We start from the raw sequence: 26,393 nt of genomic DNA, 5'->3' as shown, positions 1-26,393 counted from the left end.
TCTTCAACTTAGGTACATAAAAAAAAAACTTCGAAAAGAGAGTTAAGCAGAAAATATTATTATATGATTAGTATAAATGTTTGTTATTCCGAAAATATTATATAAGACATATTTAAAGTTGATAATGGGCAAGAACATATCAAGAAAATATGATCGGAGATGATATATATGATAACTTTGCCATATACCGTACAAGCTTAAAAAATATCAAATTTAACAAATCGAATAACACACCTAATGTTTTAAATATTTTTACCCAGGTTTAAGGGCTGTTTCTCTGGAAAAGTGTAGAACGGGACACATCAGTAGGGTCTATTTTCCCGAATTGTTTTTATATTCCAGATTCAATTAAAACAGCGTTATCTAAGCAAAATATATTCTAAAATAGCCTGTCAACCACATTTCGCTCCCCTTTTACCGATTTAATAGTTTAAAATGAAGAGGAATAATTAATTTGGTGTATTTTTCGCTTAATTACTAGCGACCTGCTCTACTTGGAGCGGTCAATGAATTTTTCGTGACCATCAGCATCAGGCGTTCCAAAGGCAGCGCAACAAAAACGAGGGGTGGCAGAAGCAGCAGCTAGGATAAGCGACTTTCACGCCATGCCTGACCTCCTGCAATGTTAAAGGACTCAACCCCCTGGCACTCGAACAGCTGATTGAGAGCGCCTACTTAGAGAAAATATCCCAGTATTTTTTTTTTTATGAGTTTGTACTGGCCGAAAGAGAACTATATGCTCTTCAGAAGGACATGCTCTGACTTTATAAAGCACTTGGCACAGATTTTTGAATGGAAATGATGACTGAAGAATAGGGTTACTACTTTAAAAATGGTACTAATATTTATAAGGAGTTTATAGATATTTAACTTTAAAGTTTCCTTAGCTAAATTGATAGAAATGTTTAATATTAACTAAGAACTGCTCTTACCTAATAATGGAACCCTAGCCAAAGTGCTCTTCGTTGTCCTTGCTCTCTGCACCTCGTGGCTTCGTCCTTCGTCCTTTTTCGGTTTTTGGTGCCTGCCCCACTCGCTTCCCAGTGTCGTTTGGGGATCCTGATTCTGTTTCTGATTCTGAGTCCGTTTCTGGTTCAGTTTTCAGTTCGAATTCGTGCGTCGGCCGGTCGAGTTGTGTGCCAAACGCTCGGCACCTGTCGCCCCACACGTGTTGCGTTCCACTTGCGCTGCGCGTCTCCTTCGACCTCACCCGCGTACACCGCGGCGTATGCGTTACGTTACGTATTGTATGGTGCAACCACTGCGAAATAATATCTGGTTGTTTTAGTTATGTGAGCCGCAGAGTGGAGTGTCCCAGAGCCAGTACTTCAAGCAGTGATTTAACTCATATTAAAGTGTAGAAAAAATACGAAAAAGAAGTGTGAACTTGCGGGCCATAAGAATGATAAATTGCTTGCCCTGTTTTGGTAAGAAAATAAATGGGTGTTTTTATTAATACTAAGGATTGTATGGGAAATATATCTGTTTTTAACTTTACAATCTGTTTTTATTTGTTAAAAATAAAAGCACAACAGTTTGATAAGTGGTTATTAAATATAACCTTAAATGGATATGCTCAAAATATATACAACATTGCGGTCATTGAGAAGCCCTAATATGTTTTTAAGTAGAGATTTTGGTATTTAATGGAATACATTCAAAAACGATTTTACAAGACCCATTATTATACCATTAGCAAGCTTGCTAGACCATACTCTGTTTTCTTTAAAGCCCTTTTCGCTTGTGAAGATTTTCTAGCCAGAATTTAAGATGAGATTAAAGATCCTTGTTGCTTCAAATACAAAGTATCCAAAACAGAATGTGTGCAGCAAAGAATGCAAAATAGTTTTCCCGGATTTTGCTGAGTATTCAGTGTACATACGAATATGGGTTTCATATGCAGATTTTCGCCCGCCAGAGTCATAATATTGAGCAATTGATGAGAGCGCGTTTAGCTTGGCTTTGTGGCATTTGGCTCATTAATATGCGGCAGGCGACACGAAACACACCCTCTTGCCACTCCGGCCCCCTTTTGGCCGCCCCTCCATATACACACTCTGGGAAAATACTCCCCCTATCTAAATTGTGTCTGTGTTTTGTCTCGACCTCATCTGCATTTGCCCGAAATGAGAATGAGAATGAGTATCCTATAGCCGACTGAGCAGCATCCTGGCTGCTGATGATAATGTTGATTCCTGCCTTCCGCAACAATTTGCTTTGAGCTTTATCCGCCCCTTTCCCTCTGACCCCTCCTCGCCCACGCCCCTGGAGCTATAGGTATTGCTAACCGAAAACCCAAAATTTAACCTAGACTCCGGCTCACATTTCTCCGGCTTTTGTTGTGGCATTTATAAATGCTTGTTACCTTTTGCTCGTCTCATTTTTAGTCTTGGTCTCGGGACAAAAGTGTTTATGGTCTCTGGCAGTTTGAGTTTTGTGGCTTGGATCAGGAATCTCTCTTGAAATGGTACAAATTGCGATTTCCAAGTGTTTGTCAGTCTGGATTTGGCGAGATATTCCGAAAGGGAGTTCAATTAAATGGTACAAGTCATTTCTACAACGCACTTTGGGATGGGAAAGTAATTGCTTTCTACTAAATTTGTTAAGAATTTCATAAGGAATATTGTGGGAAAAATATGCCAGTGAAAAAGGCTCTCAAATTTAATTATATTTGCATTTTGAAAAGGTTGTTTCTTTGCTTGTTTTTTCCTTATTTTAATATATATTATTATTTAAATAGAGTATATTTTGAGTTGATAATTTTTTTTTGTTCTCACATTTTTAGGCAAACAGCTTAAATTTTTCCCGAAGTTGTATATTTTATAAATTTGGCTTGTATTATATTTACTTTGAAGTTTTTCCAGCATTTTAATATACCAATCGTTCTTAAATTTCCTGCTCTACTGCTTATTATTTCGACATGTGCGGGGGCGATTCAATTTCTGATTACTTGTGGCATTCCGCAACATATGTCGTTTTATTTTGGGTCAGAACTTTTTTAAGGGCTTCATTTGATTCTTACGCCTGCAATTGAGTTCAACTCGAGCATAAATTATGGACAAAAAAGGAATAAAAACAATAAAAAAGAGACCTGAAAGCGAAGGTCGAGGCAAATCAAACAAATGGCAAGAAAAATGAAAATGTTGTAAAATAATTTCAATTCATTCTAAGGCCATTTCGCATGCCTCTGGGCCGGTTGTCAATTCGTTGGTATCTGTGAGGTTTGTTGTGGCCGCTTTTCCGGTCCTCGAAAAAATTCCATTGAATTTCCCGTGTTCAGTTTCGCTTGTTTACGGACAAACCAGAATGTGGGTAGAACGAGGGAGCATCACAATATACCGAAACAAACACAGAACATCCTTGTTAAAGTTTGATTTGGTTCCTTTTGTGTTTCTAATTTTATTTCGCTTCGCCATATGAGCCCCATTTTTTGCCTCAAAGCGTCCATTCTATTAATTTATACAAATACACATGTGGAAAAGTTTTCAATTCATGAAAATTTCAGTATTTCAATGATTTCCGTGTTTGTGGGGAAAATAATGTCAGAAAAGAAAATAATACATTTATTTATAAATAGGTCAATTGCATTGAGCAGCATTAAAAGTTGATAGCTCTGTTAAGTATAGACGAAGTCTTAATGGGAATATTTCTCTCTCATTTTAGGAATCTTTTGAAGTGTTCCACGAAATTTGACCTAATTTTAATATTTTTTATTGATTTAAACATATTATCACCCATACAACTTGAATTCTAAATGTTTTATGCAAAGGTAATGCCAAAAGACTTACAAAAATTAAAACAAGGTAATCCCTTGTTTCCCATAACCGTTAACAGTAATTTTCTTGCTCAGAGTTCTGGAAAATAATCTTCTAGGAAATAATTCGGCTCCCACCCCTTCTTCATAAATGGCTTTGTCTGGTCATGTGATCCGCTGCTACTACCAGGACTTCTAATGATACGTTTTATTATCCTTGTAAAATTGAATAAGCATAAAGCAGCATGGCCTCGGGGAACGCAACTTGAGCATTATGGGTGGGAAACCTTATCACACTGGGTTTCCACATTCCTGCCGAGCTTACAAGTCCCAGACCCCCTTGAAAAACACCCAATCCTCGGAAGAAGAAAAAATTTCTCCAGGGGGCGGTGGTTTGGGCGCCATTCGCATTGACTGTTCGCTACAATTCGCTAGTGAATGGAATTTAGAGCTGAATGAAAAGGGACTTTGGGCGGAACGGGGGGTTTGATTATAAATAACGTAAAGTAAGCGCACATGAATGCATTTTGATTGTCTGCTGTAGTTTACGGGCACGTTTCCTTTATTTTTTGCCGCTTCGGCTTCGGCTAGAGTTGTGAAGGGAAAAATGGAAATGGAATGAAAATGAAAGACGACAAACTCGCCGTGCAATATCTGAGGGGGCTATGGGGGCGTGGCAACTTCCTTAAATGGTGCACTAATGTAGAAAAGAAAAGCATTTTTATATTTATTTGCTTGCCACTTTGCATGGAAATTCCAACTGCAACGAGGACATCGCATTTCCTTACTGCAATTTTCCAACGCGCGCACTCCGGTTTCTTCTTCTAGCCAACCAGCCACCCATTTCCCACCCATTTTCCTTATTTTTCCCATACTTCCTTACCGCCGCGCTTCCTTTTTCTTTCCTACGTTCGTTATTTTTTTTGAGGCCATACAAAATAATGTTTCATGTTGCAATAAATGTACGATTCAGTACGTATCCCCTGCTGCCTTATATATGCCATTTCCCCCGGACCCCTGCCGTTCGTTCCGGCACATCCCTACGCCCATGCATGCCACTCAACAAAAAAGAAATGCATATATGAAATAAAGGCGGCGCACACACATTGCTCATACGCAGCGTTGCACGCAGTTATCCTTGCGCCCATTTTGTCCTCTGTCTGCAATTGTATGCCGCTCACTTTTGAACGGCGAGGAGAGGGAATACAATTTATTAACCCACCCGCCATATTTAATATCCTTCAATAGGGCTTAAATTACACACTACCTGGTACGAGATGTGTTTTAAACCCGATTTATCGATCCTTAAGAGTGTATTTTCTTACAAATAATTCATATCTTTATTTACTGTTTATAGAAAGTAAATATATTAAATTATTCAAATTAAGAATATTTTTAGTCAAATTTTAATCGTATTATTTTAGTTTAGTCTTAATAAAATTCATATTTTTTAATCGTGGGCTTAAATTTCAATCAATAAAGTGTGGCTATACCAATCAAGGACAAAACATATAAAATATTATTAAAACCACAGATGTACTCACTTCCGTTGGTAAAATATTTAATGCACTTTTAAGTGAGCCCAGATCCCAGGATTACATTAAATTTTGCTTCATCCTTTGGTTTGACTTTTCCCCTGCTGCGAGCGAGACTCTTCAATTTAATTAAATATACCATGTTGTGGCTCTTAATTTCGGTTTGCATGCCGCTTGTTTTAAGGCATCAATGTTTAATGAAGCGCCAAACGTTTTCGATTTCACAGGCCCGAGACTCGACTTTTGTTTGCCGTCCTTCGAAGTCCTGCGTCCTTCGTCCTTTGCTTCCTGTTAACCCAACTGGGTCTAATTTGGCTTCCTCTCCGCCGTTGTTGTATTAATAATTCGTGCGTTGTGTTTCAGTCACGTTTTGCATGTAGCAAAATATTCGTGGCGCGTTGCCCTTGTCAATGTTGTCATTTCCTGCTCATCGTCGACTCTGTTGATTTTTGCATAATTTCTGTTTGGCCAGATAGCTTAAGGATTGTTCCGCACAGCACAATGGCACAGGGAAAAAGTATATGCTGAGGCGGAAAATCGAACCCCGAAGAAACCGAATCCATAATCAGTTGCAGAACTGGGAGGAAAAGCGGAAGCAGATAAGACTTCGCCCCAGTTCTCCACAGTGGAATGTTTTCATTTTGTTCGCAGGCATCAGAGCATGAAAATCAACATGCGGATGCCACTGGCCCCTCGCTCGGAACTCTACTCGTATTTCTTTGTGACCTGCAGAGTGCACACCAACAGTTGGCACAGGAAAATGGTAAAATAGGGGACAAATACTATGGAATAAATAGAAAATAGGAAAGAAAAGCAAGTGCTAACATAATCACAAGAAAGATAAAAAAGGTTTGGTTTGTAGAGGGATTTAAGAAGCTTACTTTATGGTCACGCAAACTATATACCATGACCAAATATACATAATGCACAATAATTTTTGGAATTTAAATAAAACATTTCTAGGAAAATTTAAATAAAATTGCTTACTATTTGATTTGTAGATTTGTATATTTTGAATATTTTTCTCTGCTATCTCTGCTAGAGATTTACTTATTAGATTTGTTGACATCGGGAAATTCAGTTACTATCCTTTTTAGCCAACCTGCGAGACATTGCCAAGTTTGGCAAAGCATTTCCATTTGCCCAGCTTACCATTTCATTTTGGCCATTACTTTGCTCCACTTCTTGGCCGACTTTTGCGTTGAAAACTATTAAAGTAGTTTAGCTCAGTTTCCCTGTTTCGGGGCAAAACTTTAATTTCACTTTCTGGGACAAAGCATATATAAATATTTACCCACTTGGCCCGTTTCGGCAAACCAAACAGGGCTTCAATTTCTTGGGGAAATATTTAGAACTTCGCTTTCTCGATTTTCCCCTGGCTTCGGCGCTTAGTTTTCTGCCACCTGCCAGGCTCAAGCCAAACTTTATGTCGTATGCGAATAAGAAAAACAACCAAAATAAAACCGATGGATAAAGTATTTCTCTTCTGGAACTTTTCCACCGAACAGCAGGGGAAACTATTTAAATTTTCTATGATTCTTTTTTGGGGTTCGGTGATATGCTGGCTAAAAAGGAAAAAAGCATATAAATCGAGAGGAAACTTTGCTATAAATAATTTTGCATTTTTATTGTGCATTTTATGCATTTTGTGCGCGATTTCGATTTGAAGTTGGGCTCTGAAATAAATATGAAAAGTTTTATTTATGTTTGTGGGGTGGCAAAGCCGGGCTAAAGGGGGCGTGGCTTTGGGGCTCGTTTGTGTTCGGGGTCAGGAGCCGGGGTTATTCGGTAGCACAGCCGTGGGCGTTATATTTATGACATTTGTTTGCCAACAACTTTCAATAGCTCAATCACGCCACCCGCACATGCGATAGGCTAAACCAATTCCCCGCCTTTGAGGCATCGAATATGGGGAAGAAGAACCCCTTCTAAAAGCAAAGAAACAAGTATTCTGATTTAAGATTGCTTGATGTTTGAAATTAATATTTAATAGTGTGACGCTACGATTGAAGATATTGTGAGTTTGCTTAACATTGGTTATAAAGTACTTTATTGTAAATGCCTATAAGTATGCAACAAATTAGTTTAAATTTATTAATTCACTGCATACTTCTTGACACCTTAAATAAACTTTTCAAGGGATTTTTGTTGAATTCCCTATATACTTATACTAATTCTTTCAATGTCTATAGGATTAATTTACTAAGTATTAGATTTCCTTTAAAAAGTTGAACATAAAGTCCCTACTCTCCACACACATTTCTATCCAAGCACTAGATCTACATTAATTCTCATTATCCCTTTTCCAGCTAGAAGGCGAAACACCATCAATGTGAGTGCTGCGGACTGTGTGCTCTTCCACTAGAGCTCCGTGCCGCTCGGGGGCAATGAAATCGCGGAAGCTGCCAAAGGGCTTCGTGCTTTGTGGCCTCAACTGTTTGACCTTCGTCTACTTTCCGCTCGTCCTGCCCATCCTGCGATGCTCGGCCGGAGCTGCAGCAGGGGCGTCCGGCGGGTCAGGGGGCTCAAAGACCGCCGACGACTTCGACTTCCGGATGCAGCGTGTGCGCAATGTCCTGAAGGAAGTGCCCCTAATCGACGGACACAACGATCTGCCGTGGAATATCCGCAAGTTCCTCAAGAACCAGCTGAAGGACTTTCACTTTGGCGGCGACCTGCGGGAGTTGGCTCCCTGGTCCTCGAGTGCCTGGAGTCACACGGATCTGCGCCGTCTCAAAGAGGGCATGGTCTCCGCCCAGTTCTGGTCCGCCTACGCCCCCTGCTCATCCCAGCACCTGGATGCAGTGCAGCTGACCCTGGAGCAGATCGACCTGATCCGACGACTGGTCCAGCTGTATCCGCATCACATGGCGCTGGTCACGACGGCCTCGGGAATCGAACAGACCCATCGGACTGGCAAGATCGCCAGTCTCATTGGCGTGGAGGGCGGGCATGCCATCGGCACCAGCCTGAGTGTCCTGCGAATGTTCTACCAACTGGGCGCCAGATACCTGACTCTCACACACACCTGCAATACACCTTGGTAAGTTCATCAGAACAATGAAAAATGCATCATTTAAAAGCAGGCTGTGTAAGAAAACATGATTTCTAGGAAAATGGATATGATTTCCATCCGTAATATAATTTCTAGGAACCTACAAATTGGTTATATCGTTTTAAAACCTCACTTATGCAGTGAAATTAAAATGTCACAATTTTCCAGGAAATGGAAATTACACATGCTCTAGGAATATTTCTTGGAATCTACAAAAAATAATACGATTTCACAAATTTCCATTATGAGTGTAAAAAAGTATGCAATGTAGGTCGTCATCTTTTGGAATGAAGCCATCTTTTTTCGATTTGCAAAAATATTGTTGCATACTTTTAGACACTTCCAAAAGTGATTTTAGGGCCCACTTCTGTAAGGATACCATACTATTTATGTTTTTAGTGAGTAGTAATAATTTGTAAGGAAATATTTTGACCTTTTCTTGTTATCATTAGGCGTTGGCATGTTACTTATTATTTAATTGTTCAAAATTTTTGAAAAATATTATTTGAAAATAAATAATTTTCCAGGGCGGACTGCTGCAAAGTTGACGAACCGGGGAAGTACCCGCACATAGGCGGCCTCTCGCAGTTCGGCAAGGTGAGAGGCGCCCCAAAGACCATATAGTTAGTAAAATCCCAATAAATCCCCATCTTTATCGAGCAGCTGGTGGTCAAGGAGATGAACCGACTGGGCATGATTGTTGATCTGTCGCACGTCTCGGTGCCCACGATGCTGGACGCCCTGGCCGCCTCGAGGGCCCCGCTAATATTCTCGCACTCCTCGGCGCACGCCATCTGCAACAGTTCCCGCAACGTTCCCGACCACGTCCTGCAGCGCATTGTGAGTCCATTATGGCGACATTAATTCCGGGGGCACCCATTAATCCATATACCCCGATTCCGATTCCGATCCCTTTCCGCTTCTCATTCCACATACAATGCAGGCAATAAACGGCGGTCTGGTTATGGTGGCCTTCTATCCGCATTTCGTCAGCTGCTCGGGACAGGCGACATTGCACGATGTTGTGGGTAGGTGGTTTTTTCATGGGGCCCTTTCCGGTCGCACTATTAATCTTTAAACTTGTGCTTTTTCGGGCCACCCTTTGACCCCGCAGCGCACATCAACCACATAAGGGAGGTGGCCGGCATCGATCATGTTGGCATTGGAGCTGGCTACGACGGAGTCAACTTGTAAGTGCGGCAACATTCGGCCAGCTTTCTGCTGCAGCTCCAATTACATTTCATTTCATTTGCCAAATTATGGTCGCTCTCTAACTCTCTTTTCTCTGTGCTTTTCTCTACTTTCGCCGCTTTCTCTGCTTTCCTCTTAAGAGTGCCCAAAGGACTGGAGGATGTGTCCAAATATCCGCATCTTTTTGCTGCCCTGCTTGAGTCTGATAAATGGTCGGAGGAGGATATTGCCAAGTTGGCTGGCAGGAATCTAATACGTGTATTCAAGGAAGTCGAAGCGGTGAGTCCACAGCAAAAAACACATAGAAATTGCTCACTTTTCTCTGGCATTTTTCTATTGTTCAACATTCTGCCCCTGAAGGATACTTAGATACTCTGACAAAGGGTATTGAATTTTGTTTTCTAGAGTCTGACATTTTCAAAAAAACAAAACACTTGTGATGGAAAGATAATCCTATCTGTTCTAGAGTTACCTAGGGAAAGGGTAGCTCTAATTGAAACTCCAAGGATGCAGCATATTTGTTAAATGTATAAAATAACAAGAGAACCTCAGTGTATTTTGCTGTAGCTGTGCTTCAAAAATATTTTAAGGTGTTATTATTAGCTGCATAAAATACATAATTCATAGCATACTTTTTGACACTCCAAATATTGATCCTAAGCCTCTTGAGAATAGAGGTCGAATGGAAACTAGCCCGACTTTTGAGTGCGTTGCGAGAGTATTACAAATTTTGTCCCAGCGTTATTATTTTTGTGCTATTTTTTCTTGGTATTAGTCGCGTACCTGACCGACTTAAAGTCGAAGCTAGTCCCCAGAACTAAACACACATTTCACAGCAAACAAACAAAGAAGTTGGAAAAGGACTTTGGTATGGTATCCTCGCCGTCTCCTTCTCCCGGTTGTTATTGCAGTTGGAAAATTCCTTTCGCAAGGATAAAAGGAATAATGTGGCTTTGCAATGGAATTTGCACATACTTGGAATGGAAGACGGGCAGGCAAGGATAATGGGGAAACAGGAGCTGGAGCTGGAACACTGTCCACTGGCAGGACATTGGCTGACGTCGAAAAGACGCAAGTTGTGAAATAATTTTAAAAGGATTTTCAAATGCTTATTCCGATATTTATACACGAGCCTGACCATCGCAACCGAAGCAACAGCTTCAGTCTGCAGTTTGTTTGCAGGATGCGGTCAGCTTGTTTGCCGTCTGCTCTGCGCTCGGATATACAGCTTATAGTCCTGCGAATGCGAATGCGAATGGGATTGGGATTTGGCTTGGCTTGGCTTGGGGATTTCTTTTACTGCTCCACGACGACGACGACCATGTCTGGGCACTCCAAGCTCAAGCAGCATTCAATTTAGATCAATATAGGATGGGCCTGGGCCGGAGCCCCTCTCGAGGAAGTTACTCCTCGGCATTGAACGGCACTCGAGCGGAGACTAGTGCCATTCAAAGGCCTGCAAGTGGGTTTGTTTTTCAGTCGAACGGTTGGATAGTTCGGTGCTTGGACGCATGAATGGATAGATAGATGTACGGCTAAACGATGCAGACAGTACTCTGGTTTTCCTATCAAAGGATGTGTGTTTACTGCTCTTGAATTGGAAATAAAAAAGTTCTTCAAATTAACTGGTAGGCAAAGTAGAGTGGTAATTAAATGGTCAGGTATTTAGATGAAAGTGTTAGTATTATAGCAATTTTAAAGAATTAAAGTAGAGGTTTCTACAGATTAAATACCTATTTCATATTATCATATCTCTAATCAATGGGGAAAAGTAATTTATACATTTCGTAGATATCTCGCCTGATTAGTTACTGGATAGACCCATTTATATGAAGATTACTCGTTGCTCTCTAAATCAAAATAGTTGAATAATTGCCCCTTTCATCTTGGAAGCTGGCAGCTCCTTTGGCTGAACCAATTTAAAGATTTAATAACAAAAATAAATCATACGCCCCTTGAACACTGGCCGTGCTCGTAGATTTTATTGCTTTTGCTGATTATAAAAACCTCCTTCAAGTTCCGCCCACTCGACACCCCCTGTAGGACCCCCTAAGCCACCCCTTTTGACCAAGTTGAGAAAGAGATGCCGCAGCATTTTTTAATTTAGCCCTTGTCTCGCGCTGACTGAGAGACGACCCAGGCAAACTTTAATCATATTCTCGCGCCTTCTCCGCAGTCTCTACATTGTAATTAGTTTTAGTTCAGGGCGTGTATATAATGCATAGAAATACTTAATGTCCGTTATTACAGGCCGCTCTTACGCCATCCCCATCATCCCCATCATCGGGGAAGAAATGAAATGGCATAATCGTAACAACATAAAAATAAGGCCACAAAAGTATTGCCTACTTTGCAGTCCTTGCGACTGATTAAAATCGCAGGGCTTTTATTGCGCTTTGCACTCAGCCACCAGCCATATACACAATACTCTTTTTTTACTGCTGTTTATTACATGGCCATAATGCTCATTAAGAATTGTATTTTAATACGTTTCTGTTTGTTTCTGTTTTTTTTTTGCTTCCACCCCGCTTTTTTCCGCCGTTTGCGGTAAAAAGTAATTAAAAATGTTACCCAACGCCTTTTATCTTTGACCAAAAAGCCCAGAGCATTGGAATTTAAGCCAGGCCATATACATACACTTATCCCAATGACATTTGCTTTTGTTTCCGGAGTCTCCAGTTCATTGAACCGAGCTCACAGTCCCCAATACCCCGTTTCAGTTCCGAGACCAGTGAAATAAAATACGTTATAGCCTACTTATGGACTTCGCCAAGAGCTCGCCTCGTAATGCAATTAAATAATAACGGAAAGCGGGTCAAATGTTCAATTATTAGAAGCCTAATGCTGTTTTGGGTTGTGTGTGTGTACCCAGGGGAGGACTGGGTCGGTCATGGCTGTGATAATTAAGCAAGTCATAGAAATTAGGCAAAAGGCCATTTTAATGATTGCCATCTCTCGCACAAACGCTCCCAAGAAAATGAGGACGAGCACGGCCCAGCACATATATAATACCCTTTTAGGCTGGACACGCACTCGCTCAAAATTCAAGGCGGCGCGTTCTCGTAATCTCTTTCGAGGGGATTTCTGGGGATTTACGAAAGCGATGAAAAATTAGTGTGTATATATTTTAATATTCTATGAAGCTAAGGAAAGAATTGTAACGAAACTCAAGTGGATTTATTGTGTTCAATATAAGAAATTATTTAATTTTTTAGGAAGTATGTATAGTAAACATTTTATTATAATAACTAACTAACAACTAAATTTGATATATATTTATATAGTTTTGTACTATTTTTTAAGCTTTGTATACATATTTGACAGTTTTTAAAATACTTTTTAGATAAAACATTTATTTTTGACGTATTATAAGGTATATTTTTTTAAATTACCCAAAAACATCTTAAAAGATTACAAAAGTCTTTCAGACGCTTGTCGCTTAATGCACATTTTCTGAGAACTTAAACCGTTCTTAAAAGATTGCCAACACTTTAAAATGATTTTATGTGTCAGAGTTGGTTTATGACCCCATAAATTTTAAAATGCTTCAAAACTTAGTGCATATCTGGGCAGCAGTTGAAAACTAGCTTCGTTCCGATCAGATTTAGCAAAAAGTAACCGGTTCTGGGAACACATTTCCAAGGACATTAGGAACAACAAGGATGGCCGCAAATTTGTGGGCGTGGGAGGCGGCCAGTGGATCTGCGGATCCGAGAGCCATTGCCATAGCCATAGCCCATGAACATGATAATTTTCTCGACGCCAGTTTTTATCTACACAAAGGCAGCTTCGTCGGGGCAAAGAAAAGCCAAGGATTTCTGGGGTCCCCTCCCCTGGACCCACTTGTGTGTTTGTGTAAATGTATCTTTTATTTTAGCCTTTTATATCTAATGCGAGAGCGAGGAACGGCATTTGGCACGACACATAGCCCAAGTGGCGGCAACGGAGACTCAGGCCTCGTCCCTCATCTGAGGGATAGGATAGGTTTGGGATGAGGATTGGGATGGGTCTGGGGACAGGGAGGGGATGGCCAAATGTCCCCGGCAAATGGCAGCAATTTGTGAGAGACAAATTCATTTAAATATCTTTTGCAGGCCTTGTGTGCACTGCAAAATAAAGTGATTCGAAATGGGGGTCAATCTGATCCTGTTGTAAAAAAGGAGGGAGAACTCTGAGTTACAAGATAATTTTTATTACGCACACTCACTGAAATAAATAAAGATAGCTTGAAGGTTTTTCTAAGAATCTGATTTGTAATATTGGAATTTTCAATCCTTAAGATGTAATGCTTTCATAACATAAAATAAATGTATAATATCAGTATATTCCAATAAAATTCAATATCTTGATTACTTTAAAAGTATTAAAGATATATCTTTAAGAACTAAGAGGGCAAAAGTTGTGCTCCAAATAATTTAGGCCAACATAAAAATGATCTTTGGATAATCTCATCTTAATAATCATCAGTTTCTGGTGTTATTTTTGTGTGTGTGAAATTGTGAAAGTGTTACCGCTGACCTTCTTACAATTGATTTGGCTTTGGGTTCTTTTAGCTGGGAAATGCGTTGCCTTGTGGTGGCGTGGGAATTTATTTTCCGCTTTGAGCTCTTCACTCAAACTGTAACTGTGAACTGGGCTTTTCATTTCCACTGAATGGAGGGCTGCGAGTGGGGAAATCCAGCTCAAAGGCCGGAAGAGTCTAGCCAAAAGGCAAATGGCTCAAAGTTCCCATAGTTGTTGTGTTTGGGACTGTTTGTGTGAGTGGGTCATGCACACAAAGTGCAATGACTGAGCCAAAGCTGACGTTTTATTGTTGTTTGTGTGGCAGGGCGCACATAAAGCCTCATAAAAAAGTCGTAAATTCGATTGTTGTATGGCAAACAAAACCCAGGAAATGGGCCCAGCCGACCTAGGCCTCCCCGCCCGCCCCTCAAAAGGTGTTTGGTGTTGAAAACAAAACATTTTCTCTCATTTTATTTCGTTTTTCCGCCCACCCTCTCTTTTCTGCCTTTTCTGCAATCTTTTTTATGTGTTTGTGGCATTAAATGTGCTTCAACTTTTGCCAGGACTAAGAGCTGCCTGTTTGGCATTCAGATTTGGGCCTCTCTTTAAGGATTCAGGACGTTTGTGTGAGTGCCAGGCGAGTTAGACATGCGGAAGAGGTTTCTCTACAAACATTTGACTCTTTGTATTCTTGGTTCTCGTGTCGGGTGACAGCATTTCACTTTAGTACTTAATCAAATCCTCCCATATTTCAAAAAAGGCAAATGTGTTTGTGGCATTAAGGGGCTTGAAGATTTATGCAGCAAATATGGTGAACCAAATATTTAAAATAGAAAATAAATAAGAAATATGCGGAAAATATGATTTAAAAAATTTAAAAAATAAAAAAGGATACAAAAAGTTAACCACTAATTATTAAAAAATTATTATGTACTTTGAATTAGTCTCCAATTTAGTTGTTAAATCTAGAAAATTTAAAAACATTCAAAAACAATCACTTCAAAATTCAAACACAAGCAGAGTGCGTAATAAATCTTTGTAAAACCCATTTGGTAATTTCCCTGAATTTGTTTACCATAACTAATATCCAAGTCCAATTTGCTTGCCTAAGCGCCGCGCAAAAACTTGCGAACAATATTAATGCCATATGAGGAGTACACGAGAAGTTCCAAGAAATCATTTCTGCATTTGAAAATTCAAACAAAACTTTGGCAATTACGCTAAATAACTTTTGTAAGTTGTGCCAGCTTGGCAATGGCGCGATGCAATCAATTTTCATCAATCAAATGCAGCTGTCGTCACTCCCACACACCACCCACACACACGCATGCATAAATAATTATTAAATGGCTAATGGTAATTTCATCAAAGGATATATAATTCGATTTACTTACAGGTGCGCGATCAGATGGAACTTCTGCGAGTGGCACCCATTGATCAGTCAATTCCAGCCGAAGACATTATGGGCCGATCCTATTGTCGTTATCAAGGACCAAGAACGTGATAATTTCTCCATTTGTAGAGCTCACCCATATGCACACAGCGTCTCATTCATCGCAGCCCCGTGGCGAAAATGGCAAAAAATTATGTCAAGCGTACGTGTTGTAAAGTGAAACTTGTTTTAGGTTAATTGACAAAGTTTTCCTCCTCTGATGTTTTTGTTTTTGTGATTGTTTGTGTGTTTGTGTGTGGCATGATGCTGCACAAACGCATGCCCACCACACACATTCGCAAAAAACGCCGACATTTTGCAATCGCTCGGAGTCGAGCAGCTGGCCAACTGCTGTTGCTGCACTGAGAAAAAATAATTAAGTAGATTCAAAATCACTTTTAAATTTTTTAATAATTTAGATACAATCTTAGTTACTGAACATCATCTCGACATTATGGTAAGAAACGTTCCCTTTCTAATTAATTGTTAATATAATTTTGACTAATTCATGACCAACCAGTGAAATTTAAGACTCATTATTATGTAGAGAACTTTTTATAAAGGGGTTTATTTGTGACAAAAAAAATTAAAATAAAAACATTTTTAATATTGTTTAAATTCTAATAATATTTAATAAGAATTTAAATTAAAAATGGCGACTGTTAAGGCTTTAGAAGCACAGATTTTACAGATCACAGAGAGAATTATTCAAGAAAGTACATTGTTCTTGAATTGAGAACATTCGTTCTTAAAAACCGTGTAAGTACATTTTGGTATCAAAGTTCTCAATACTAAAACGAAATGGTGAGAGAAGAACAGATAAATAGAGTTTATTTAACAACTTCTTAATAAGTATACTCTACTGGCTGAACTAATAGATTTGGAATTGAGGTATTAATTAATTAATATATAAATTATAATAATTAATACCGCCAGTTCAACTTGATTCAAGAACAATGAAAACACTTTCAACTTCAAAAATTTCGTTCTGTTTTTAAGAACATTTTCAGCTCAGATGAGAACGTCAGAATTCATTCATTCAATAATTTCTTAAAAATCTAAAAGTTTAAATAGTTTTTTCTCAGTGCATACAACTTTGTGCACAGCTGGGCTCTGCCCGTAAACAAATACAAAGTGGCAAGAGGAGACCGCCACCACCAACAAACGCCCCCAAGAACCCCCTAGCCCCCCTCCATCACCATTCCCATTCCCGAACTGGCCAACATTGTGTAAATATCATTGCCATGTTTATTTTTATCTCTAGCTCTAGTTCTAAGTCAGGCAAAAAAGAAAGCAGAACAAGGAGGATTAAGAATGCGAAACAGAAAAACCATAGCACACAAAAGCTAGAGAAAGTAAAGCCTATAATAGCGAAAGTAAAGCACATTTAGCCTGAAATTAATAAACCGAAAACAGAGTGGAAAGCGAATTCGAAGCAAAGCCGAGGCTAATCACAAAAGTCAAGCTCAATGTTAGCACAGAAGGAAAATCTAATTTTTCATCGTGTATTTTTTCTATGAAAAAGTTATTAAAGTTTACAAAGAATATAGCTAATAGTTAATGAAATAAATGTTGAATTCATACGAACGTGCGACTTTTGCCGGGCTTATTCGGATCAGATAGCGAATGCAGTTCGTTAATCTGAATTCATTAGCCGGCACGCACAGCAAAACGATTTAATTATAATACATTATGCGTTTAAAGAGTTTTTAATTTCGTTATTAACCTAAATGAAATTCCCATTTAATTAGTTAATTAACATTAAACATTTAATTAGCCAAGGTTTAATGCGGAATCGAGGACAACCGAAAAAAGGAATGTAATTCAATGCACGAGTTGAATGTAACCACATTTTTTGCATCATTTGTAAGGCTTAAATACCAATCTTTTAATCAATATTCAAGTAAAGCGTTGCCATTGCAAACGAAAAGCAGCGAATGGTAAACATATTGTATAATTAATAGATCCATACAAAATTCAACCCGCCAAAATTGCAAATAAGTTCACAAGCAAACCAATTAAGCGAGAAATAATATTAAAAATCAATTGTATAGAGAGCAAATGGGAAAACTGTAAACGCGTTTGTTCAAGAACCATTTAACTCGTATACCTACACATACTCACCTATATCACTCACTCATGTATAGATATGTACATTCAAATATTTGGTTTTAATTTAGTCATCAAATTTGCATAGGCAAAAAGAAGTTGGCCTCCAACTTTTTGCAGCTCAACCTACAAATTAAATGAAACTGTTTTGTTTAGAGAAAAACGTTGAAATAGATCCAAATCCAAAACATATTTAATGGTTAAACGAGAGGCGAACAAAACAAAAAGGCAAAGAATAACACATGTGATCAAAACTAAAATTAAATTACAGATCTATATTATTACTACTTATATATAACTAAATTATTTAATGTTTAACAACATACAAAAACTGACAAAAACCGAAAATACAAAGAAATTCAACCATTTTTACTGCTGATGGAAATTGAAAAGAAAACTACAATTTATCGATTACAATTAGCCTATAATAAAGTGGAAAACCTAACTGTAACCGTATAGGAAAATACTTGAGAAATGCTGACAGCGTTTTAACACCCTGTAAATATTTGTATGGATAATGATCAAATAGTAATAATAATTGTATGGAAAGTATGTCAAGTTGTGAATTGGAAAATAACCAAAAACAAACAGAGAATAAATAAATTAATTCATATGTGTAAATTGGAAGATGTCGTAAGTGGCCAGCAGAAAAATACCAAAACGGAATATAAATAAATTCATAAAAATTATAAAACTAACTAAGTGATGATTTATTCTTTTTGGTGTTGTGTGTACAGGAAAAGAAGCTCTACTCTCGAGGAAATCACTGAATGTAAGTGAGACTCTTCAACAACCATCAGCACTTCCCATTGTTTTTGGTACATTCTTATTGCGATGATAGCACTCGAAACACACATCCTGCCGGCACTCGGATCCCAATCCCACGTCCTTGTCCCACCCATTTATCTGTCAGGGGTTGGCTTGTCAATTCGAACGTAAAAATAAAAGGATTTGCAGTTCCAGTTTGTTTATATCAGCGCATTTTGTACGCCCTAAGCTGGGGTAGATAAAACTCCCGTGCTTGCCAATGTAATTTATTTGCTCTTTGGTGGCCAAAACAGTTCAAACAGTGAGAAATCATGGAATTTATCTCCCGCTTTTTGGCTTTTTTTTATTTTTATTATTTGGGGCGAAGGTCAAGCAGCCGGAATCCCGCTTGCCGCAAAACCACATAACTCAATGCTCGTAAAACTTGCAAATATTTCACATTTGTATCGTTTCTGGTCGAGGCAGTGGGGGTGGAGCGCTGCGAGCGTTAAAAAACTATGCATCAAACGAAACGAAATGTGTGTTTTACATAAAATTTCAATTAAATGAAATAAAGTTTCGGTTTTCGGGACTCGCAACTCGTCCTTGGCACTAAAAGGACCCGATTGCCGGGGGCTGGCAACGCACGTCTCGTTTAAATCATCTCGCTGGCAGCTGGAGCGCAACCCGCAGTGGCAACAACTTTTGTTAAACATTTGTTACCAGCAGCCATTCCACTGGCAGCCCCACCAGCCATCACTTACCAGTGGAAACTAATAAAAGTAATAAAAACCGAGTGCGGAAAAATCGAACCAGAGCGATTCGAAGCGAAAGCCAAGTACGTATTATGGTATAATGGTTGTGGATGAAGAGGGATAAATCCTTGTACAACAAAAGATAAATATTTAAAATATAAAATAGTTAGTAAAATATAAAAAAGTTGGGAAAAGTGTTTATTTCACGAACAGTATTTAGGTATATAACACTTACATTACTCACTATCAATTTAGCTTTACCCTTTTCTGCAAATACATACTTTCTTCCCAGACTCATTTCCCCCACAAAACCAACCCTGTTAACTTATTATAGCATTAATTTTGATTTGACATCCCGAAATACTTTGGGCACTAGTTCCACTCCAAATCCTCTTAAAATAAATCTGGACTTGCCAACCCTGAGGGGAACAAAAATATGAAAGCAAAAAACCTCGGCAATAATAAATAAATATAAAAAAGAAGTATGTGAGTGGGCGGACAAGGAAGAAAAATGGCAAAGTGAAATAAAAAATCATACTAAACATTTTCGTTTAGTTTCCAATGACGATTTGCTGAACCACCCACCCACCGCAAACAATGTTGCCGCCTTTTTCCGACTTTTGGTGCCACAGCCGCCATTTCCCCTAGAAAGTGCCACCAGAAAGGATTGCTCTACGCCATAAATTGTTGTATTTTATTGTCCAATTTCTTTTTATTATTTTTCTGTGTTTCTTTTCGCCTTCTATGGTTTTTCCGCGCTGTGTTGCTTATGCTTCATCTAGTGCTTCGTTTCGAGTTTTTTCGGGCACTTTGAGCCACATGCTGAGTTGTCCCGGTCAACTGGACCAAGAACAGGACCTCCGCACAAACTTGGCCGACATTTTCATTGTCGTTGCTGGAAAATTGTTTTTCAAATATAAAATATAAGCACAGACACGCGCACACTGCAAAAATCACTGGGAATAAAAGTATTACTAATACCATTTAGTTCAAAATAAATATTGTATTCACTAATAAAACAAAAATATTTTAGAAAAACTATTTGATCTAAAATTGTACTCTAATCTTTATCAGGAATATATGCCCAAAACAAACTTATATAAATAAATAATATTTTTCCCCAGTGCAAGCAAACAAACGATTATATTTTGAATTATTAAATGGACACAAGGATTGCAGAAAAAGTGGCAATGCGAGGATTGTTTTGTTTTCTCTGGCTGCCAGTTAAACAATTAAGAAATTCCTGAAATATTCAGTGTGTCAGTGCACAACAACTCAACCTTTCTTGGCCTCACTGCAGTTGAAGTGGAAAGTGCAGAACAGCAGGTGAAAATGTCTTCTTTAGAACGGTGAAAAGTTAAAACGAGAAAAGTGGTCATGCTGTGTGGAGCCGGAAAAAAGCGAAAACTGGAAATGAAAATCACACAAATCGAATGGAATTTGAGGGGGAGAAAAAGTAAACTGTATGCGATTTTATTTTCGTCCAACGCGTATGCGTAACGCGGCAAACATTTTAATGAGCGTTTGCATAACAAATGCGGTTTTCCACATTGGTTCAACCAGAGAAATACCACCCGGAAAAACCACAGGACACCCTCCCCTTCGACTGAGGGAAACGGGCAGAGTTTCGATCCAAACTGAAACTGAGTAACTGTTACATGCAATTATATTTAATGATGATGTTTATTGTGTAATACACTCACCCACATGGCCCTTTGATTGTTATGATGATGAAGCGACGATGATGATGGTATCATGATTTTTTCATAGCTCCGCCAAAGCTCATTTCAATTTATAAGAATTGATTTTGTATTAAGTAAATTGAATAATTTATAATGCAGTCACGGGACATTTAGATAGAATCCACATTCATATCCTGCTGGCAGCTGGGGTCTCCATGTGATGACCAATTTTCATATTTCAGACAATCGGGCGCTATTTGGGTTAAGCTCCTGCTAAGCTGCGAACAGATGTCCTTGTATCCTGCCATCTCCCATCACCCTCTCCAAAAATGACCACTGTCTGAGGCTTTGTTCCGCTTTTAGATGTCCTTCGGCAGAGCTCACCGAATTTTGGATAATTTAAATTCTTCGGAAGCGGGGGGAGATTTTAATCACTGAGCGAAGGAATGGTAAAGTAACACTAAATGTAATATTTTAATATAGTATTTTACAATATTTGATAAGGGTGAGAAACAATGAGTCAATGAATATATTCCTAAAGTACAACATTTTCCCATGAAGTCCACATGCGTTTATTATCAATTTAGTATCCTTAAATTATGAACACTAATCTGTATAACTTTACCACCTTTTCAGAATGATGTCTTTGTTGCCATGACAATATTTTTTCAGTGTTAGGCATGACAATTTTTACTTCCGTGGCTTAAAAGTGAGAAATCTGCCCAGAACCGACATATGCTGTTGACAACCGCAAGGCAATTAATGCTTAGCCCCACAAATCCTGCCGCAGCATCGTAAAATATCAAAAAGTTTCAGAAGAGAGAAGACGAGCTCTACGCCGGAATGAATCCAATTATGTGCTTAATCACTAAGAAGCCCCAACCAGGAAGGCATCCATGGGTGTGGACTTCGGGGGGAGAAAGCGGTCGAACGACGTTGACAACGGGAATGTTTGAGTGTGAAGTGATGACGTTGGCGCCGTGTTGTCAAAGTGACAAGTGCCCACACACACTGCCTCACTTTGCCGCCCACTCGCACACTTCTTCAGGCTTACTTGCTCATCTACACACACGCCCACAATCGTACTTGCAGTGGGATACACATGGAGAAAAAGGGGGTAACCAACTGCACTATCTGGGAAAAATACTGAATCAAAAAGAAATAGATATGTAATATTCAAAGAACGAATTACTTAATTAAACCATAATGGTATTTAACCTTTATTAAAAATATAAATAAATTAAATTAAAGTCTAATAATAATTAAATAAGTATTTTAAGATAAAATGAAACATAGATTATAATTCGTATTCCAAAAATCAAATATCATATTCCCACTTAAAAAAAATTAAAAAATCTTCATCGTTTATTTCTCCCAGTGCAGCTACACCCATACTCCTGCGTTACGCTCCTTCTTCCAGGCACTTGGCTCAACATGTGGCATGGCTTAAGGCGCACGGCCGGACGGCCTGAGCCTTTAAGCATTAAATACTTTAACACACAAGCGCTGTTAAAATTTATTCATGGTCGTTTTTAATGCCAGCGGGATGGGGTACGGGAAGGGAGGGGAGGTGAGGGGCAGAAAGGACCCTGCCAGGACTTGACATGCAAATGTCTGAGTGTGTGTTTGCTCCATGATGGGTGATGGAGCCCCTCCGATGATTCGCCCTTTTTTTCAGCTGCCTCTTGCTCTCTGCTGTTATTGTTAAGCATGCTTTTCAAAAGCTATTGAATATGTAACCATCCCCGATGGTCCGCTGCTGAAGAGTCCTTTTTTCTGGCTCCCATTCCCCGGCCACACGGCCCATATAAAGGCTATTTTTTACACTCATTTGGCCAAAAGCACTGCCAATGGCTATATTCGCTGTAAGATCGGGAACGCAAAATATATGAAGTAAATTAAATAATATTTTAAAATGTTATTCCCAAAGAATAGGTTGAGTATTAGTTAGAAAATTGCTAAAAATGAGAAACATATTTCTTTATTATACACTTTAAGTATACTATGGTTGGATTATATTTGTTTACTTTGTTAGTAACTTGATTTAAAGTAAACTTCATCTTGGATATTTTTGTTTGCTGTAACACCCTTAAATAACACCCCTTTGCATATAGAGTATCTCCTTATGGACTTTAGCATGGAAAATAAATAAATCTTGCTCTTTTTTGCGCCCCACCCGGGCCGCTGTGCCATTTCACATGAATTCCATATCGTCCTGGGGGCAGGAGGTCCTTTTAGGCGTGGCCGATGGGGACGTTGTGATCCAATCACTGGTTAAATGGTGGGTAAACTGGGCGGGGGGTCGATAAGAGGGGCGACACGGCCTTCATTAGTAGTGTGCCACCAGCGAATCAATCCCGACCCCCGTATCAATCGACATTGTGCTGAAAGCGGCAATTTAACACTTTACCCGCTGCCAGGGCGTCGATAAGGCGGCCCCCTCTCAAATATTTGAGCTTTTAATTTTAATTTTCAACTTTTTCCGCTTGCACAGCCCACTTTCCTTTTTTTTTGAGGGGTATTGGGAGCCCGGAGGCTCGACACATGCTCAAAATATTTGTCACTCTGGAGCCTGAGGGCTTGACTTCTCAGTAATTTTCACACACTTCCTTCCCACTCCTGTCGTCATTTGCTTAAAGGTTAAGTGACTGTAACATCCTGCCCGGATTTCAAGAGCAAGGACCCTTGCTTGACTTTCCACAGACAGCACTTGCTGTTGACACAATTAAAAGCTCGGAAAATTATAATACAAATGTTAGTCGAGTGGGGCGCAAATTAGAGGGGCAATCTGAAAAAATAAACTCATGACTTTTGACATTTTCGGTTGAGGCAGAGAGAAAGTGTTTCACTTTCCTCTTCCATTGCCAGGATGCGAAGCTGGAGATTTCGAGAGACAACTCCTTCAGACGTCAGTTGCTGCCATTTCCGCATCCGTTTTGCTTTGTTAGTCCGCTTCCGGTTTCTGTTACTCGTTCTGTTTTCGTTACTCTAACTGCTACTCCTGCCCGAGATTGCAATTGTATTTGTATTTGGTGTATCTGTGTGATTTCGGTTTCATTGCACCCATTGCCGTGGTTTCCCATTGTTCCCGGCTCCAGCTGCACTTAAAATGTTTATAAAGTTTCCCCCCATTCCCTTTCCTTGGGGTAATTGAGCCTTTTCACCAAAGGATGAAAGTGCACACTCGATCAGATAAAAAGTATAGGAAGTTTTAGCCTATACACAGAGAAAATGGTAGTTAGGGTTCCACAAAATCCTTTAGAAAAATTAACTTATAGCTATAATTGGGTAAGTAAATGACCATATAGGGGAATAAATTCAAGAATTAACACTTTATCCATGCCTATTATATTTATTCGAAATTATCCTTTAAAACAAGAATGATGTGGTGTTTTTATGATATACATCCACAGCAAATTTGTTCAATTTGTCCCTTTTAAATGTAATTACACTCTAAAGAACAATTTAAGAAATCTCTTATGATAGCCATAAAAAAGGGCATAGAATCTGCGCTGTCTTAACCCATTTTCCCCTCTGGTTTTTACTTGCTCGTCTTTATTTGTTTCCTGAGCTGTTTCTTACCCCGACTGCCGAATCGGTTGCTTTTGTTGCCGCAAAGTCTTCAATTCTATTTTGGTAGCAGGAACTTTCTTGCTCCTGTTGTTGCGGCGGAATTCGGTATTGTCAGGCTGGTTTCCTTTGCTAAATTTGCAATCTAAGAGCTTTGTCAAATAAATCTTTTATAAATTGAAGAAACTATGCCATCTCGTTTAGGTGGAAATTTAGAAGGGTTACTTGAACATTTTCGGCTAGATTTTCCGGTTATTGTTACTGACCTTGCAACCAATTTACTGCTGGCCCTGCAGCACAATTACTTTGTGCTCCCAGTATCAACTTGCTATGGGGCATTAACATTTTAATGTGGCTTTTCCGGGGGAAGCCTCGCAGGCTTACAAAACTCCTTTTGTTCTTTTGCCATTTCATTTGCTTTACTCTCGAATTCGGCTCGTTCATTTGGCTTTTATTTCTTTTTTCCTTGCAACTGTTTGTTGCCTGCCTTTTTTTGGGTTTCCCTTATTTTTCGTGTACTTTCCTTGTTATTTTTGCTGTTTAAATATGCCGCAGTATTTAGCATGACAACGACTTTGACAACGGCAACAACCTCCGAGGGACCCGAACGGGCCCTGTTTTTTCCCAGTTTTCCCGGCCAGGTTCAACAGACTTTTCCAACTGCCGATATTTCATTTGCTTTTCACGTTTGCCCGGCCACTTTTCTCCGCCGGCCCCACCCACTTTCTCTATCGCTATTTGTCTCCGGCCCCCTTTCTCAAACTCTCCCCGGAATATGTGTGTGTTTGCTTCCCTGTTTGCCTGCGGCTTTCGCTTGCTTTTATGGAATTAATTAAAACTTCGCTGTGCTCATTTGGCAAAACCGAAAAATAAAAATCAAAATAAAAGGGGGAGCTAAAGACAATGTTTTATGTGGTTTTCGGTCCCAAAACTTAGGCCAAACAATGGACAGAATTGAGTCCAATCAGGGGAGAATAATGTAATCAAGTTTTAGTACTCGTAAGCCCTTATTATGTGGTTATAAAATGCTGGGGCCTTTGAACCTTTAAAGATTTAATGCAGAGCAGTCCTTTGTTTCAAATAATATTTCACAAAAATGTGTTTGCAAAATTCCTTTAGTCGCTATGTTTCACATACGAAATGGTCGCCATATTCGCTGGGTTTCAGTCAAAAGTGGCATCCGTTTAATGACAAATTCCAAACAAACCGCTCGTCGTCCTTTTCCAACTAACAAACCGGCAAATCCAATCCAATCCCCAAACAATGCAGACAAAGGACAATCCTCTCGTTTTGAGGTTTTCGAATGGGACTTTGGGTTGTGGGTGTGGGTGTGGTTCATTCCACGTGTTTGGGCCATCAAGCCGCACCGCTGGCAGTGAGTAGCCTGATTTTATGCATTTTATTATCTGCCTTAGTCACGTTTCAATTTACGGCCCATTGGCGGTTACAATTTGCAATCACGTTTCGCTGGCAACTCACAAACGCCAGCCAACTTTCTCCGGCCTGACACCTTTATTAGGGTCTGGCACCAGCCACTCCAACTCCTCCAACAGCTGAAACAGCTCCAACTGCTCCAAGTCTGCTCCAACTCTGTTTATCATATGCCCACCGAAGTTGGCCTCGTTGTGGTTCCCTTTGTTGCACAGAGAGAAAATTCCTAAGAAATAAAATTCGATTAGGATATATTAAGTGATTATTGCGTGATAAGGATCTTCTAATTTCGAAAAGAACATTAAATATTGGATATTTTCCAACCAATTGTAGAATTTCCTAAATATTTTGGGATTATATATTTGTCATATAAAAGTTCTAATGATTCAGTTGAAAAAAAAAATAATTTTGTATAATATTTAGTAAAATATTTGGAAGTTTTAGAAATAAATATCTAACAAACAAAGCATTAAAAAAAATCTTTAGACGGATTGGTATTGTTTTTGCCAGAATAAGATTAAAATATCTGCATTTTAATAAGCTTAAATGGTAATATATTTTTCCCAGTGCGTTAAGGCTTGTTTTAGTTTTTGAATTTATTGCCATTTCTTATTTTCCCGCCTTTTCCT

General features: G+C 39.1%; 1 protein-coding gene across 1 annotated transcript; it reads left to right on the top strand.

The window, feature by feature from the left end:
• The first annotated feature begins 1,105 nt into the window (after positions 1-1,105).
• Positions 1,106-16,035, top strand: LOC108014078 (dipeptidase 1). The gene is made up of 8 exons (XM_036819637.3): positions 1,106-1,427; positions 7,599-8,332; positions 8,872-8,941; positions 9,008-9,184; positions 9,288-9,372; positions 9,459-9,534; positions 9,676-9,814; positions 15,435-16,035. Exons 2-8 carry the CDS (start codon positions 7,677-7,679, stop codon positions 15,540-15,542), a joined length of 1,311 nt encoding a protein of 436 aa, XP_036675532.1. The 5' UTR covers positions 1,106-1,427; positions 7,599-7,676; the 3' UTR covers positions 15,543-16,035.
• The last annotated feature ends 10,358 nt before the right edge of the window (positions 16,036-26,393 follow it).

The sequence above is a fragment of the Drosophila suzukii genome, chromosome 3 (assembly GCF_043229965.1).
Source record: "Drosophila suzukii chromosome 3, CBGP_Dsuzu_IsoJpt1.0, whole genome shotgun sequence".
Lineage (NCBI taxonomy): Eukaryota > Metazoa > Arthropoda > Insecta > Diptera > Drosophilidae > Drosophila > Drosophila suzukii.
This window is presented reverse-complemented; position numbering and strand designations above follow the sequence as displayed.

Excerpts from the sequence above, each read along its gene's own strand:
- LOC108014078 (XM_036819637.3), top strand. The coding sequence starts at position 7,677 with ATGAAATCGCGGAAGCTGCCAAAGGGCTTCGTGCTTTGTGGCCTCAAC. Across the intron at positions 9,185-9,287 it reads ACCACGTCCTGCAGCGCATT|GCAATAAACGGCGGTCTGGT; the intron begins GTGAGTCCATTA and ends CATACAATGCAG. Across the intron at positions 9,815-15,434 it reads TATTCAAGGAAGTCGAAGCG|GTGCGCGATCAGATGGAACT; the intron begins GTGAGTCCACAG and ends ATTTACTTACAG.